The following is an 18965-nucleotide window of genomic DNA, read 5'->3' as shown; positions in this document are numbered from 1 at the left end:
AAAATTCATATCTCAATAGTTTTCTCGAAATGCAGATATACAGTATTAATCTCAATATTAAATGTACTGATACAAAATGCCACTTTTGCTACTTTTGGCTTTTTCTCCTTTAAGGGACAGCATGTGTGAGTGAGTTGTGACATGTGGCTTGTTTAGGGGAAGGTCTGGATTAGGACGCATTCAGAAATCCATCTAACTGTGCTTTTCATGCTGTTCTGAGAAGTAGTGAAAGCAGCGACTCCTAAAACAAGTATTTCAACAAAAAATAAGCTATAAAATAAGCATACTGTAAATCAATATAGGCGGTATTGTAATATTCTGTTTCGGGAAAAATGGAAAATTTCATATATCTTGAAATTTGAAAGATTGCCCAGGCCTAATATGGATTTTTATTTATTTAAGTGAAACTGTTCCAGAATCAGTCTATCAATCCAATCCCCTCCAAAAAATGTAATGGAATATTCCATTAAATAATGTATTATTCCCAGATACTACAGCACACTTTCAGATGTCCTGTGGTGAACATGCCTTCACAGGAATGCACTGTTCCAGCAGCTCACACATATAATAATCATAATGTTTGGGATGATGATGGTTTACTAGTCACATAACACTGAATAAAGAGTTTTATTTAAGAAAAGCGACTGTTTGAATGGAACGTATTGACAAACACACACACACAGACACACAAACACACACATCTGAATGCAATGATGGATTTGTGTGGCACAAACCCAGGCTCACACACTCTGCTCAGGTGGTGACAACAGTCAATGTGGCCACAGGTTTACTTACTGCTTCCATGTCACTGATATCTCTAAATATTGTCATGTATATTTTAAAGATGATTAAAAAAAAGAAGAAGAAAAAAAAAAAAATCAGCATGAATGACAAAAAAAGAAGAAGAAAAAAAAATCTATGCAAGTGTTGCATGAACTCTGATCGTTTTCTTTGGAGTATTTTAGTATTTAATGCTTTGATTCTGACTCTCCTTGTCGTCTCGTAGTGATAGTCTTGTCTTTTGGGGCTACTCACTCTGAGTGCATCACTTTATTTCCCCCTGGGAGACCCTGCACTGGTTAAAAAGTTGTCCAGAATAAGGAGTTGTCCCTTTTTTAAAAATAATAATTAAAAAAAATATTTCCAAACTTGTGGTAAAATAAGTGAGTGCAGAATCAGAGCCCTGCATGTTTTAACTTAAATTAACTACTTTCAATAGATTTGGACAGAGCGTGTTTTCCTAAGCGGACCAATTCACCATCTGATGAAGCACAATTTTTACATTTAGGATTATAATTTTCTTCCCTCTGTCTTATTCTGTATGCAATACAAAGCCTAACATTTAAAACTTTAAACGCCTTATGGACTATCTGGACTTCCTCTTTTTGCCGAAGAATTAAAAAAAATTGCACTATAATTTAATTTCCTTTGTTTTCCCCCTCTGGGATGGTTGCTTTGTAATGCAATAAGTGCACTGAATATAGAAACATGTTTCCACAGACACGCCTCTTCCCTCTAGTCATCGAAAAAGAGTTGGCGAATGTGTTTAAAAGTGAGACATTTCCTGCCTGATGCTGTAAAGAATGCTTTGTATTTGAAATTAGATTTACAATGCTCAGTAAAATATGACTTACACTGAATAAACATGACATTTTATGTACTTTTAAAAGTGTGTCAGTTCATTTTTTTTCCAACGTCAAACTGTTTACAGATGAGCTATCACATAGTCCTGCATGGACTTTGTTTTAAGACCTAAAAACAAATTACTCTTAATATTTTAAGGGCTATGAGCACTGAAAGGAGCAGGCTACTTTTTAAGAAAGTTTACTTTGATCTTCTGACATGTTTCGACTGTCAACTGCCAGTCTTCTTCAGAGGCGTCTGCTGATGTGTCCAATGCTTGGACACAGTTAAGTCAATTACTTCCAAGTAATAATTCCAGCAAGTTTATTTTGTCTTTTTGAACATTTTAAGGTTTCATTTATTCAACTTTTTTTCAGTGAATTTACTTTGATCTCCTGACATTTTTTCAGAGGCGTCTGCTGATCGCTTTGATGCTGAGACACGGTTTTGTCACTGTGACATGGTTTTGTCACTGACTTTGTCCATGATCTGATTGAATGAAACCTTAACATATTATTCAAAAAGGCGACAAAATGAACTTGCTGGAATTATTACGCGGAAAGTCATGGACAAAACTGTGTCCAAGTATTGGACACATCAAAGCGATCGGCAGACGCCTCTGAAGAAGACTGGCAGTTGAGTTGGAACATGTCAGGAGATCAAAGTAAACTTCCTGAAAAAAAGCTGTCTGAATAAATGAAACCTTAAGATATTATTTTCAATCACTAAATTGTACAACCAATATAATTATATTACACTGTACTTACAATATATCACATTTGTACACTAAAATATTGATTGCACAATTATGTAATACCATGTTTGTGTAATTATATTGTTCATACAATATCCAAACACGTATTTTTTCCTGTGGTTTTTCCACAGTTTTCTTCTTCATCCTTTTCTTTTTCGGTTTCTCAACAAATAAACATAAATGTTTTTGTTAACTTCCTTTGTTTGATTTTTTTGGTTGAACAAGATCCGAGGAACACGAGTATGGGTTGACGTTACAAGCAAGTAATTTGCGTGTAACAACTCCTTTTTGGACCCTGTGAGCAGGAGAACCTGCAAACTCCTCACATGTGTTTCAAATCAATAAATACTGACAAAAAGAAATTGATTCAAATGTTTGTATTTAAAACAAGTGGTGACTTACAGTTAGATTGTAACAAAGTACTGGAGCCCTAACAATTCACAACAAAGCACTTCTTAAACACAGTCACGATTCTCTAATAAAATGATGACGGCGGCTCTTTACAGATGCAAATCAAATCGTATCTCTTTAGCTCCTTGTACGTAATTGTGGTTGATGTCATGTGTGGGACAAAAATACAACACATTCACAGAAAACCAAAAGAATCTCAATGATGACATTAAAAACAGGCTCTAAGCAAAGATGGTCTCCTCGCGCCTCTTCTTGGTCAGGATGGTTCCAGGCTTGTGCTGGGCGTCGGGGTGGTTGGTCAGCTCAGGAGGGCAGGTGGACACCGGGCTCTCCAGGAAGGCCTGTTTCAGGTCGTAGAACACCGCTGAGTCCTCTTTGGTGAGGAAGGTCATGGCCACTCCGCTCTTTCCAGCACGACCAGTAGCGACCAATACGATGAATGTAGTCTGAGAGGAGGAAACAAAAAGAAAGAAATGTACAGTAAGTGAAGCTGATCCGAGTGTGAACAAACGCTGAGGAAACACGACACAGAGTGAAGCGTCTTACCTTCGATGTTCTTGGCCATGTCGTAGTTAAGAACCATGGAGACGTCCTGGATGTCGATACCACGACCAGCAACGTCAGTGGCCACCAGGATGTCTTTGGCTCCTGCTTTGAGATTGGAAAGTGCAAACTCTCTCTGCTCCTGGCCTTTGCCACCGTGCAGCGTGCAGGCGTTGTACTGGAGGAGGAGGAAGAGCAGGAGACACAGGTTGAAGCAGAAGATGGAAAACGAAAAGGAAAAACATGAAAGAAACTCAAAACAATCCAAGGGTTAAGATTTCAGTAACACTTTACAATAAAGGTCCCTCAGGTAATGTTAGTTAATGCATTAATTAACAGTTTAATAATATGTTATTAATCATTATAATGTTTTACTTAACATTAAATAACATATCAGTATATACGTTACTAGGCAGTTAATTCATGTCTACTGCACAGAGTTAATTAAAACATTATTAAGCATTAATAAAAGTTACATAATGTAATTATCCTTGTATGCATTACTTATTATTAATCAATTTATTAGTAAACATAACATCTAGTAATCATTTACTTAGGGTGTTCATTAAGCAAGGTGTTACGCAACATTAGCAACTTTAAAAAAACCTTAATTAATTAATTGCTTATTAATGAATCTACTGATATGTTATTTAATGTGAGGTAATACAATATAATAATTAATACCATATTATTAAACTGTTAATTAATGCTTAATAATGCATTAACTAACGTAAATTAATGGACCCTTATCATAAAGTGTTACTAAAATTTCTTACTTTATACAACGCAGATAAATGTGCTGAACTAATGAGTCAGACTCACCCCCATCTTCTCCAAAGACTTGGCCAGCACATCGCAGCCCTTCTTCTGGTTGACAAAAATGATGATAGGGGGCTCGAAGCCATGTGACAAAACCTCCAGCAGCTTCTTCCTGTAGATCACATGACACAGAAACCATCAGTGCTCCAATCACAGATGGATGTTGTTAGGGCTGGGCGGAGCTTCACACCCACCTCTTCTCTCCCTCTGACATCAGCAGGACCTTCTGCTCCACTCTCTCGTGAGGTTTTCCGGCTGATCCGATGTACACCACAGCTGGACGCCTCAGGTAGCTCCTGGCCAGTCTCTCCACAGCTGGAGGCATGGTGGCGGTGAACATGACCGTCTGCACAACACAACGAGAAGCTTTAGTGAAACAGAGTAGACACTGAAGCTCAACAAAAACAAACAAAAAACACCTACTTGTCTGTATTTGTGCTTCCCCGACTCAAAGTTCATCATCATCTTCTCTGGGTCCTCAGCTTCATCCGTGTCTGGCTTCTGATTGGTCACTGGGATGTACTCTAGAATCTTCTGGACGTCAGGCTCGAAGCCCATGTCTATCATACGATCGGCCTCGTCCAGGACCACGTACGTGCAGCGACCCAGGACAGGGGTAACGGTTCTCCAACACGTCGATCAGACGACCAGGGGTAGCGATGACGATCTGCAGACGAAGAAAACAAAAACCCAACTAGTGAATGAGTGCACAAACAGCTTTACTTTATCCTTTTATTTACAATTATTGTATTGTCTATTTAAATTATTGTGTCCAAATACAATTTGCCTTACTCAGGGGTTCTCAACCTTGGGGTTAATATCCTATTTGGGGTCGCGAGACGCCTTCAAGAAACTAAGAGTATATTTTAACAGTTTGAGCTGATTTTTTGCCCTTTTTCTTTCTGCAACTACACCAACTTGCTATATTTTAACCTATCTTTTTTCTGCACTTTTATTTTCACTTTTAAGACATTTTCGGCACTTATAAAACCCTTTCTACACTTTTCCCACCTAATGTTGCATATGTTCACCTATTATTGTCCCTTTTAACCTCTTTTGGTCATATTTCATGCCTATTTTGGCCAATTTAACCCGATTCATGATTTATTTCACGACGATAGAAATAGAAAAGTGGCAGAAATGGGAGTAATGTTGCAAAAATACATTAAAAAGAGGCAAAAACATGGCAAGAAAAAGTAATGAAAATAGGTTTAAAATATAGTATGTTTGGTGTAGTTTGCAGGAAAAAAAAAAAAAAAAAAAAAAAAGCAAAAATGGCCTCAAATTCGTAGTTTCTTGAGGCATCTGGCGACACCCTCCAGTGTCTCGCGAACCCAAATGAGATCCTGAAATCAGTCATAAAATCATGAAAATTTTTAAAAATCATAATCTGAAATCAGAAAAAACTAAAGGACAAAATTGAAGTCAAACACAAATGACTTTGTTTCCTCTTTGTGACACACATGATGAAAGTCGCACCTCACTTCCCATCCTCAGACGGAAACCCTGGTCCTCTCTGGAAATTCTCCAAATCACAGCCACCGTTCGGAATGCCTAGCGGTTTTACCAAACTTTATGGTTTCCTCTTCGATCTGCTGCGCCAACTCACGAGTCGGCGCCAAAATCACAGCGTAGGGACCCTGGTCCGAGTCCTCAATCCTGCAGAAAACCAACGATCAGATGACGTTTCCTTTAGTTTAGTGGAGAATGTTGGATCTTTGGGTTACGGGTAACTGGGTTACCTGTCGATTTTGGGCAGAGTGGTGATCCAGACCAGCAGTGGAATCAGGAAAGCAGCCGTTTTACCGCTACCTGTTTCAGCCACACCGATGATGTCACGGTTCTGTAAACCAATAGGAATGGCCTGCCTCTGAATTGGCGTGGGATCCTAGGACAGAAGAACAGGATTCAAGTTTAGGGCGACTTGTAATTTTAACCAAGTCACTAAAACCTTTAGACCAGACTCAAGGCCCGGGGGCCAAATTCGGCCCTTTAAAGCACCCAATTTGGCCCGCAGGAGAAAGTTAAAATGACAGGGAAACCATTAAATTACAAACTTAATTCAGTTAAGTCCCTCCAAATACACAAATTCAATTAAACTCCACAGGGCTTACAGTTTTCCCATGCTTATATTACATGATGGCATTCATTTATAACCTCAATTTTTTGAGAACTCTCAATTCTTTAAAAAATCCTGCAATGTTTCTTGTGAGTTTAGTTTATTTCGGTCTCCTTAAACATGTAGACTCATTAGTACAATCATTAATTTATTGCTCTTTGTGCAATTACACCAAAAATATCAACACATCCATCCTTCACTCAGCTTTCTTTGGATTTATATAAACAAAAAGATAAACATAATTAAATTCATAAAATAATAATAATAACAACAAGAAGACATCTATTTATATAGTACTTTTTTGGGGACTCAAAATCGCTTTACAGATTACAGAAAAATAAAGAAATAACAATAAAAGTCAAAGAAATGTTAAGGGAAAGCAAGTTTAAAAAGGTGGGTTTTAAGGAGTGTTTGAGTTCTGCAATGAGTCTGCATTTTTGATGGGTTGAGGGAGTGAGTTCCAGAGGGCAGGGGCGGCGGCAGCAAAGTCCAGATACCCCAATTTTATTCATCATAAATAGACCCTACATTACATATGTTTGACATTCCTTCATTTCTAGGTCTCATCTTCCTTAAATGATCTGACAAAATTTCAACAAATGAAATTGGATATTGTCAGTGCCTTCCAGACTTTATTATTTATACGTGGAAGTTCAAACTAGGGCACATTAATGTTGAAACTACTTGTTTTCCCACCAATAATCTGAGGCCCACTCGAGATCGAAGTCAGTATTTTGCCCATGAACTAAAACAAGTTTGACACCCCTGCTGTGACCTTCATTTCACTGACCTTGTAGCCACATTTGTCGATGACCTCCAGAATGTGAGCGGGCAGCGAGTACTCCTTCCAGTTTCTGATGGGGTTGGGGATCTTTCCTCCTTTGGTGGTGATGCTGTAATCCTCTCTGAAGATTCTCCAGTCTCTGTCCGTCATCTCATCCAGCTTCTTCTGAGACCAGTGCCGGTCGTCCCAGCGCTGCTTGGCTTCTTTCTTCCGCATCTTCTTCAGTCTCACCCTGATGGGAGGCGAGAATTAGGAAAGGAGAATCAAACTGTGAAAATATTATATCACAATATATGTAGATTTATATCTTAATAATAGTATTTCTTCCTTAAAATTAGATGAAATGAATTAAAAATTAAATTCAACTTTATTTATATAGCGCAAATTACAACAAAAGTAATCTCTAAGCACTATAAAAATATAAACAACATATATATAATATATAAAATTTTATTATACATAAAAATGGTTTATATATATGGATGTTAACATGACATTTTCCTATTTCTCAGTACCTTTAGGATTTCACAAACCTAATTTTGCAGCAGCTTTTTCCAAAGATTGTTTCAACAGTTGTGACTAAGGCTACTTATTTTATAATAAGGCTTTATTATTTTCTATAAATTTACATTGGCTGGCCATTGCTATTGTTTTAACCGTACCTGTAGTGAATTTTACTTGCAAGCTCCATCAAAGGTCATATATGATAGTAAAGATTTCAATCTTTAAAAGTCCTTCTAGAGCAGCAGGAGATAAATTAACACTTCCATTTGTGAGACACGTTGCTGTAAACTAGTATCTCTGGGTGACGTAAACATGCTACTGCAAAGTACCGGTGTTGCTGTGAGTAGATTAGCCTGCTTCATGATATTTTAGCAACAGAGTGGGACCAAGAACACACACGTTAAATTCACAATATAAACGTAATATCGCACAACAATATACATCGCACAGCATTGATTGTTGTGTATCTTTTTTTCCTTGATTCGATTAAATGCATGAGCTTCATCCATTTTACTCACTCCTCCTGCTCTTTCTCCTCCAGAGTGCGCCTCTTCTCCATCAGGTCTCCATAGAAACGAGACTGTTCCCTTTTCTGTTGCTTCAAGTCGATGCCGGCGATGAATCCTCGGCCGTACAGCTGAACCGAATGCTTCTCTTTGTAACTGTAAAACAGACGCCACTGTTTACTCGACCAACCCATTACTGCTTTCAGGAAGATTTTCACTCTTACATCGGGTTGTAGTCAACTGAAGTGTCTTCAGACGCGTCCCACTCGAACACAAACTTCCTGTCGTTCAGGTGACGAGTCCGCCTGCGTTTTTTGAGCCCACCCAGGTAACGCTCCTGAACAAAGACATTTCATTTGTAAATGAAATAATAATAATGCTACTACATTTTATTCAAAAGTGCTTTTCTAGAAACTCAAAGACACTTTACAGGTTAAAACAACAAGAGCAAATACAGGGATGAAAACAAAGAAATATAAATCAGAAAAAAGAAAGAACACCAGTAAAAAAGAAGGCAGGAAACAGGTATGAATGAGTGGATGGTTAAATGTTTAAAAGCTGAGTGAATCAGGTCAGTGCAGTTACGGATGTGTCTTCCAGAGGAAAGGAAAGTGAGGACCGAAGACGAGAGATGTTTTTGAGATGAAAAAAAAGATTTTCTCATGATTTGTTTCATGTGTTGGTCGAAGAAGAGGTTTTTAATCAAAGATGATGCCAAGGGTACGGCAGTGGGAGGCGGGACAAAGAGTGGAGTTATCGATGGTGAGGTGAAAGTCTGAGGCTGTTTGGGTAGAGGGAGTTTGGACCAATGAGGAGTTTGTCAGATTTGTCACTGTTGAGAATGAGGACATTCTCTTGGAGCCATGCTTGGAAGTTTAAGTTTCATTTAGTGACGTATGAGATGTGGCGGGTCAGTGGAAATCACATCCTGTAGTTTCAAAGTGTGTCACCTTGATGGCCTGCAGCTCTTTGCCTTTATCCTTCTCCTGTCTGAGCTTCTGTCGTCCGTCGTCTTCTTCGTTCCCGTTGTTCTCGCGCTCTATCCTCTCTCTGCGTTCTCGTCGCTCTCTTTCCTGTGGGTCCTCTGTAACAAAGCAGTAGAGCAGTCCATCAGTGTTGCTCTACACCAGGGGTGTTTAGACGTGGTCCATCGAGGGCCGGTAGTCCACCAGGTTTTCAATGTATCCCTGCTCCAACACTTCTGAAATCCTGAAGCAGCTTTGCAGAGTCTGTTAACGAGCCTCTCAGCTGTGTTTAAGCTGGGACACATTGAAAACCTGGTGGACTACCCGCCCTCGAGGACAGCGTTTGGGCATTCCTGCTCTACGCTGAACCATCAAACACACCATTTACTAGTGATGTAAGGACATATCCTACAACGGCTAAAAATCGATGCAAATAAGAGGAGATTAAAAAAAAAAAGACCTGACCAGGTCCGAACCCGGAGTAAAACGATCGAAATTAAGCCGGAAAAAAACCACACACACACACACACACACACGCGCACGCACGCACACACACACACACACCTTAAGAAAAAAAATCCAAGCCAAGAACATAAACAAACTTTTCTTACATTATTATTTTATTTTTTAAATATATATGTTTGTTGAACTTTGCATGGTGATAAATTAAGAAATGTGCAGTTAATTTTTGATTCATGAGTTCAAAACAGTTTCAAAAGGTTTGTAAGGTCATAAAAAGAAAATATAGTAGTTAAAAAAAATATTTACAATTTAAATAAATAATATGAATCTGTATTTTGACTAATGTGTTTTTTCCTCCAAAATATGATCTCTATGTATTCAAATTGAAAGGAGTTAAGTTCATCATTGCATCCCAATCTTTGATTTGAGTAATTTGTTTTTTGAATTCTAGATTCAAATGGAATCGTTGGTCGAGTGTATCCATACACCCCGACCATTCACTGAAACTCACCTAACATTTTTCTCCCGGTGTCCTGAAAAACCCTCCTTTTCTTTCTCTCCTCATCCAATAACCTCCTCCTCTCTTCTGTCTGCTGCTCTCTGCGTTTTATGGCCTCTGCCTCTCTCTCTTCTTTGGAGAGGAACTTGGGCTGGAAAATGTAAAACACAAAAGTTAGGAGATACAAAACCTTGAGTTTTAACAGAAAAACTACTTTCACTGAGCAGAATCTCACACCTTTGCCTCGGCCTCCTCCTCGGCCTTCTTCTTGGCCAGCAGCTCCTCCAGTGACAGCGGCTGAACCTGAACAAAACCACAACACCGATCTAACACCTGAAAACAGGAGAGGCCTGATTACGGTTTAAAACATGAGAAATAATCACCAACCTTCTCTTTCTTCTTTTTCTCATCCTCTTCTTCTTCTGTTTTGAGGTCCTTCTCCCTCTTTACTTTGCCATCTTTGGACTTTGGTGAAGTGCTTCTGTCAAAGACGATGACAAACAACATTTTTTACTTATATTTTATGTTTTTGTTTGATGACAAATACAACAACTACGAGCAAGAATTCAACAATCCCTTTGCTTATGCTGTATTTTTTTGGTTCTATATAGGATCAGTTTTTTTAATGTTTTTCAAAAACTGGATTAAAAACGCTGCAGTATATTGATCCTATGTTATCTTATTAGCTTTAAAATCAATTAGTGCATCTTCAAGACAAGTTCTTAACACATCACGTGAACCCTGTGGATTTAAAAGAAGAAGAAAAAAGTCTCTAGAATTGAGGATGCTCGTAGGGAAAATCTTTGCACTATTCTGCTTTCAAGCTCTCAGATTTTTTTCGGAGCGTTCTCTACTTGTCTGACGAGGTGTGCAATGACGCCAGCTACAGATTATTCTCATTTTTTTATTTAGTTACGTTACACTTGGGCTACTGTTTTACTACTGAGCATCTTTTAATGTTCTAATAATGCACCAACATTTCAATACTGAATGCAAATCACTTTCTCCAATGTAGTAAGCTCAAACCATGTTCCCCTCACCGATGTTTGTAAGTCTCTAGCCTCCCATTTTCTCTATTTTCTACCCAATAATCCAGTGTGTTTAACCTGGGGTCGTGACCCCACGTGGGGTTGCCTGAAATCTAAATAGGGTCGCCTGGAATGTGTTAAAAATAATTACCGATTAAAAACATATTTATATTATTCGTTTTCAAATTAAAACACAATCATGAACAACAGTTTTCTATACTTTCACTTTCTGAAATATAAATAAAGTTCAAATAAAATGCAGTATAAAGAAAAGAAAGAGAAATAGATAGAAGACAAGAAATAAAAGTATAAAAATATCTGAGCCGTTGCATCTTGTCACTGTGTACAGCCACCCATTATTTGATTTTGCTACATGACCATTATGACCAACGCCTTCTATTTCAGAGCAGTGTCACTGAACAAAAACAACTACAGTACTATTGTACACATGAGGGAGGGATCAACCTTTGTAATTTTAGGCCCTTTTTAGAGACACACAAATTTATTAACGTCCTGTGTAAACTAATACACTGAAGGTTTCATATGCTATTACACCAATTACTACAAATTAGGGGTGTGTATTGCCTGGCATCTGGAGATACGATTCGTATCCCGATACGATACGATATATCCCGATAATAAATTATAAGGTTTTTTTTATATATATATATATATATATGACTTAAACAACTAATCTGTAAATTTGTACGATTTCAGAGGACCACATGTATGAAATATATTTTATTGGAATATTTTACACTCAAAACATTGGCTTTAACATGCCATGTGCCAACAACTTAAAATAAAAAAATAACATACAATCTGCCTGTGGCTTTTAAACCAACTTTGACTTTAGTGCAACTTAACTGAGATATTTGCCTAGAACAACAGATAAATGCAGAAAGATTTCTTTCTTTTTAGATTTTATTGAAACAATACAAGCTGGTCAACATGCCCAGGTTTCAGCGCACTACTGTGTGCAGTTACAATGCTCCTGCAGTGGAAAAGACTTTCCTGGTTAAATAAAGGTTTAGAGAAAAAAAAAACGATATGGATGCATTTTGAATTGATCCGAGAATCGCGCGACATAATATCGTGATATATCACTGAATCGATTTTTTTCCAACACCCCTACTACAAATGTAAATGATTACATACCTGGACCTCCTACCACGATCTTTATCCCGTCGGTGGGTTTCTCTGTCCTTATGGCCCCTCTCTCTGTCCTTGTCCCTCTCACGATCTTTGTCTTTCAGGCGTCTATCTCTGTCATCAAGGAAAAAACAAACAGGGATAAAAGAACAATATGAAATTCATGATAAAAGACTAGAATTTATAAATCTGAAAGGTTAAACAAGGTTCTCTCAGTGTTGCTCAGATTACCTGTCTGGCGAATTAGAGCGCTTTCTTTCACGAGATCTATTCCGTTTACGTGTAGGTGAGACTTTACGATCCCGCTCTCGTGATCGGCTGCGTTTTCTTTCTCTGTCTTTGGTCCCTGAGTTGTCTGCGTCCTTCTTGTCTGACGTCTCAGCTGCCATCTACAAATATATGGACAAGAATCAGAAATGTGCTCTGCTTTTACCTGCAATCATCTAATTGGTTATGCTCTCAGTTTGTTTAGACAAGTCCAAAAAAGAACATAATGTTTTGACAAAGAAATCCATTCAAGCATGATTTGTGGAGGCTAAATTTCCAAACAAAAAAAAACATGTTAAAGGGATAAAAATCCAATCTGCACTAATTAATGAGTGGGATAATTTAGGTAAAAAGTGAACATTTGATATAAAGTCCATACGTAAATAATGTCAAATTAGGCAAAAATCTGAGGGAGTTGAACAAAGTTGCCCTTTACAGTAGTTATTTTAATCAAGCATTTCCAAAACTGCAGCTTGTTTGGATCTTTTAAGGCATTGTGTGTCAGTTTTTCAACCTTTTCTGAGCCAAGGAACACCTTTTCATTGAAAAAATAAAATAAAAAATCCCAAGACACACCAGCAACTGAAAATGTTAAAAAAAAATTAAACTTTGTACCTTATGTTAACAATATACAGTCATTCTTATCAAAGTGTCTTGAATAGGAATCAAATTAAGACAAAGAAAAAGGTTTTTATGGTTTTTTTACATTGCTTCTTTCTAATACAATGTGCAATTAATCTGCAGTCCTTCTTATCAAAGTGTTTTTAATAGAAATCAAACAGTACGACAGCAAAAACATGTTTTTTTCAAATAAAAAGTATAATTAACAATACTATTGCAGTGCCCGTAGGAAGTATGTTTTGCTATAGAAAAGTGGGAGGTTAAGTAACTTTTTCATGGATTGTTTTTTTTTTTTTTAGCTTTAATTCCTCTTTAATTCAGAATAAAAGTTAATCCTATTTAAAATTACCTTGTAAACACTTAATTCCTAATGCAAATTTTATTCATGCACGCATGCTGCATTTAAAACAATTTCATGAAATAATTTGCGAACGGAATCATAGCAGTCCAAACAAATCCAACGTTGTACACCCTTGAACCAAGCAGCAGCCATGTTGAAAGTCTCTGGTCAATCTAAGCCTGATTCACAGAGATATTTGAGGAACAGACAGACAAAAGGAGAGTCCTTGCTTTTATAGATAGAGTAATTATTAAAGTGTATTGATACAAATATAAAACAAAACATTACATTTGATTAGAACAACAAATGAACTGTATTCTGTTAAATATTGTATTGTTTTTTTATATATATATTATATAATTTCATTTTAGAGCACTCAATTTGGTTCGCAGGAGAAAGTAAAAACTAAATCATTTGTAGATATATCAGCCCTCCATGTACACAAATTCAATAAAACTCCAAAATATTAACAGGGCACACAGTTTTCCCATGCTTATATCATATATTGGCACTCATTTTTCAATCTCAAAATGTTTAAATTTTCCCAAAATCTGGCAAATTCCCACAAATTAAATAAAAACTGGCCACAAAATCAAGGAAATTTTAATGAAGATCCTGCAGAAATTGATATCTGTCACTTACTGCTTGGATATTGTTGGTGCTTTAGATACTTTACACATCATTTTTACGTGGAAGTGTAATCTAGTGAACAATAATGTTGAAATTATAGTTTTCCCCGCCAATAATCTATGGCCAACTTTAGATCAAACTGCTTCCTATTTGGGGCTCTAAACTAAAATGAGTTTGACATTGCAGTTTTAATGTTGAAAGTGGTTAAAAGTAAAAACAAGTGACAGGGTCATGGACAGTCAAAGCTGACTTCAGGTTGCAAAGCTAGTACCTTGCATGCATGAAAATGTGATAAATAATAGTTATGGAGTTTAGTGGAATACATGCATCCATGCATAAGTGTAAAAAACACTACTTGGACAAGCCATGAGAAACGTAAACAATATTAGGTCCTAATTTTATGCCTCATTGTACGTAATCTTATTTACGTTCTTCTTCATCCTGCAGCCTACAGTACAATAACGAGACAACGCCACAGGACATGAATAAAAGTGATACAGAAAATATTAACTAACAACAATAACAGGGGCTGAAATGTAACAAGTGTAACACACTGACACACTACTAGAGTGATTGGAAGCGAGTGAACTAGCCCCCGTATGTTAGCATAAAATAGCTTAAGAAAAGGTCTATTTATTTTAGGAAGCACAACACATACACCAAATACAAGAGAGACAATAAACACACCAGTGAAATAAATCATTAAAAGTATATTTTTAAGCATTTCAAGCTCACCTTAAATACTTGTAAACACAATCTCAACGACTTCTCAACGCTTCACGATGTAGCTCAATATTAGCTGGGACATACTAAGGTTTCTGGGAGATGTAGTGCGCAGTAGGTATAATGCTTAGGAAACAACACGCACTGAAACTACAATTTATAAGCAAGTGAACTACATTTCCTAGGACCTCAGCTGTGAAGCGCATAAATGCCTAAATGCCTGTCGGAAAAAAGAAAAAAACTTTCAATTTGGCAATGTTGGCACAAGATGGCGACTAAACAACAGGTTATCGCTACATTGACTTTTATGCAACTAACTTTCGAACAAAAAAAGAGTATGTGTATGCAGAAATATATGTAATTATTGTTATTTATAATTATTTTCTTTTTTTCTGGAGGGACGCCATCTGCATCAAATCTTTTGTTTATTGTAATATTGTTTCTTGTATGATTGAATTTGTTCAAAATACAAAAACACTTTATAATCAGTATAACTACAGTGTTCCGGTCCTAGATTAGAATAATAAGTAAAAAGTAAAGTTTTTTTCAACAATTTAATTACAATTTTGGCAAAATAAATAGAAAAAAATCTCCTTCATTATTGTAGAAGGTTTAAAATGTTTAAGTACAAAGCAATGTTAAAAAACAAAAAATAATGTTAATTTTGTCCTCATCAAAACCTGCTGTCAAACTTCCCAAATGATTGTCGATTTGTCTTTTGAGTAATCTCTGATTATTTTGGTTTTTAATTATCCGTTTAATTCTTGAGTGACAATGTTGTGTGTTTTGACCTGTATTTATATATATATATATATATATATATATATATATATATATATATATATATATATATATATATATATATATAGTATATATATATATATATATATATTTTAATGTGGTAGTGATTTATTAATAATAAAAATAATTGGTCCTTTGGGATCAATGAAGTCTCAAATAAACATCCATCTGTCTCATCCACATGCCTACCAGCCTGTGATGTATAAACTTCATAGAGTAAAAGAAAAAATGTGGTTATTAAATATGCAATACCTGCAAGATTAACAAAAAAAAATCACGAGACCATTTCTTGAAGTAATTAAAAGTGTTGTTATGTCTGGGGAAACTATATATGTAGCAGTGAGCAGTTTCACTGTGAAGTTTGCATGTTCTCTGAGTTTATTCTGTTTGTAGGAATACATTTGTCTAAATGAATGAATACATGTTTAGATATAACTGATTAGAATTCAAAAAGTGTAGCAGTGTGTGCGTAGATAAAAGGCATTTTAGATGCTGCTGTGCTCGACTACAGTGGGGATTGGCTGGATACTGATTCATATTCTAGACGAGTCTTTTCCTTCGAAGGGAGATCAAATCAAATTTATGGAGTCTTTCTGAAGGTGAACCGTTTCAGCAGATCAAAGTTAATGGTAAAGCAAAAAGGCACATAAAGGGAAGCTACGAGGGAAGAAAATAATTGTTGAGGTAAAGACTTTTCCCCATAAACTTTATACGTATACGTTTATCAACAGTATTTTTATCAAATCTATATTATTTCAAATGTTGATTTAAAAAAAAAAAAATGGACAAGCATTTTTTTCTGTCTTGTCTGTCTAATCCTCAGTAGTTTAAATCTTTAAGTCTGGAAGCTTGACTGCATTTTGATTATCATTGTGTAATATTGACTTAACCCTGAGGTCATCAGCTGACAATTTGTAACAGAAAATCTCAGTGTTTACATTAGTGACAGATCAATAGCAGCTTTAGCCCTTTCATTAAATCAACGCCATTTACAGACGTATTTCTGTGAATATCCAACAAACAGACATTTCAAGGAGAAACACTGAATAAATACTCTACCCCAAATGACAAAGACTGCTCAACTGAAAGATTATGTAATCTTTACAAGTAGAAATGAGAAGCGGTTTTAGAAGCTGCAAACGCAATAAAAATGCACTGCCTTGTGAAGGTTGCCATGTTGGACAAACTGTGACGTAATGATTACTCAAGGAAGTGCTCATTCATGTAACTCCAACTGGTTTCATAAAGTTAAAGGCATCCGATCGTTTTCGATACTTATCCGTTATAAGGCATCTTACGTGTTTCTGTATAGTAACAAACATGGTCATCCCAAACGCCATTTTTTAAAGTCCCATTTCTTGTTTCCTGGTAACGTCAAAATCCGTCCACGTAATTTTCCTGGTCTTTTTAGGAATGAAGTCTTAATGTCTAAGGCAGATGTTCTCAACCTTGGGGTTGGGGACCCATTTGAGGTCACAGGACACTGGGAGAGGGTCGCCAGATGCCTTTAAGAAACTACGAATAGACGAACTGAGCCAATTTTTTGCTTATTTTATAATTTTTCTGCAACTACACCAAACTTGCCATGTTTTAACCTATTTTCATCACTTTTTTCTTGCCACATTTTTGCTCCTTTTAATGCATTTTTGCTACATTATTTCCATTTCTGCTACGTTTCCGTCCATTTCTGCCACTTTTCCATTAAATTTCAAAGCCTTTTCTGCATATTTTTTCCACTTTCAAGACATTTTCGGCACTTAAACTCTTTCCACCTCTTTTCCTACCTAATGTCACATATAATGAGCCATTATTGTCACTTTTAACCTATTTTCACCATAATTCATGCCCATTATTCCAGCACCTCAGGGCTGCCGAGAACGTCCATTATTTTAAAAACAGGCTCAAGACCCAGCTTTTCAAATGAGTTTTTAACAAATTATTTATTCATTTTAGGATTGCTATCTTTCACGTTTTTGTTGTCATGTTCATAGTTTTAGGATGGTTATCTTTTATGTTGTTTTTATAGTTTTAGGATTGTTCTTTTATGTTATTTTTTAAATAGTTTTTTAGCTTTTATCTTTTAGGATTACTATCCCAGTGTTTCCTCAGGGGGGGCACTCTGCACTAGGGGCTGTGATGGGCCATACCTGCAGCGGTCCTGTATCATGGCCCTCAGTGTTGGTGAATGGCTTCTGCTGTTTTGCTGGACTGGGGGCTCTGTCTCAGTGCTCTGTACCCACGGTCTGTGTCCTGCTCCTGGTGCAGACGGCTCCTGGTGATGTCTTCTTATACCAAGATCTTCTGTACCCAGCCATGTGCCATCGTCCTTATTTTAATGTTTAATATTTTATGACTACATACTATGGCCCAAATAATGTACTCAGATAAATAAATAAATAAATGTGGTTCTCACAGATTCATAGAACAATGGACCATCATTTTGCTGACTTTATGGATGGGCCCCAAAAATCTCTCCTCTTTTTTCCCCCTTGTAGATGGCCCTGTCTCCACATGATTGTTCTTCAATGTTCATGTCTGTTACCCTGACCCCTTCAGGTACAGTGGGGTCCCCGGTCTCTGGAACCTTTATTTTGGGCGTCGTGGGCTGAAAAGGTTGAAAACCACTGGTTTAAGGAACTACATGACACGTAACTAAAGCACTGAAACTTTGGATTGAAATGCTATTTCACTCACCATACAGTAACATTGGGACCAAAAATACAAAGAGTAGTCCTGGCGTGATGTTAATATGATATGCAAACGCTGATTGGCTGAAATCTCCAAAATGGTAGTGCCTACATTCACAGGGATATATTAGATGTATTCGAAGGTTAAAAGTTGATATAAATGAGTCCAAAAATATTTCTGACACAAATTAGTAACACAGTTTTATTATTTAACATGCAATCTATCTAGCGATGGGCTGCATATCGCTTTGAAACAGTTTTCCAGATGCATCTCTAACATACACCCCCAACCACGTCCGACCCCCATCCCAGGCACCTCATGTGTTGTGCCCCAGCTCTGCCTCCCTGCCCCCCCACATCTCCCTGATGCCAGGCATGGTTGTCTAATTAAGCTGCTGGAAGAGCGTTCACTCCTGACATGCCTTCAGGGTGTGCCAAACAGGGCACGTAGATGTGAAGGGGGGATGGGGGTGTTGTTTATGTGGTGAAGGTGAGCAGGGTCAATGGATTGGAGAGAGTCATGGGATTGTTCAGCAGGGGGAAGGAAGGAAGGCACAGGATGGATATGCCAGTTTGTTTTATTTACCTGGAGCCTGTGAGAACCTATGTATGCATAGCACACACTGGCACACATTCCACACCCAATGCACTTGTACATGTTCATGCATGGATGCCTGTGGCTGCAAACACAGTGTCTCACTGCGTTACACACAACATGGGGGTTTGC

At 37.1% G+C, this 18965-nt stretch overlaps 1 protein-coding gene across 1 annotated transcript; it reads right to left on the bottom strand.

The window, feature by feature from the left end:
• Positions 1–2739: 2739 nt before the first annotated feature.
• On the bottom strand, positions 2740–14901 carry ddx23 (DEAD (Asp-Glu-Ala-Asp) box polypeptide 23). Its single transcript, XM_028454102.1, is given in 20 exon segments — positions 2740–3210; positions 3212–3234; positions 3335–3509; positions 4154–4262; positions 4345–4496; positions 4574–4765; positions 4767–4817; positions 5630–5704; positions 5707–5809; positions 5893–6038; positions 7060–7285; positions 8076–8219; positions 8288–8400; positions 9014–9147; positions 10002–10140; positions 10227–10292; positions 10377–10470; positions 12176–12283; positions 12401–12558; positions 14763–14901. Coding segments are annotated over 19 exon segments (2409 nt in total). The 5' UTR covers positions 14763–14901; the 3' UTR covers positions 2740–3009.
• Positions 14902–18965: the final 4064 nt, after the last annotated feature.

The sequence above is a fragment of the Gouania willdenowi genome, chromosome 7, assembly GCF_900634775.1.
Source record: "Gouania willdenowi chromosome 7, fGouWil2.1, whole genome shotgun sequence".
Taxonomy (NCBI): Eukaryota; Metazoa; Chordata; class Actinopteri; order Blenniiformes; family Gobiesocidae; genus Gouania; species Gouania willdenowi.
The sequence above is the reverse complement of the archived record's forward strand: the minus strand, read 5'-3'. Positions and strand labels throughout refer to the sequence as shown.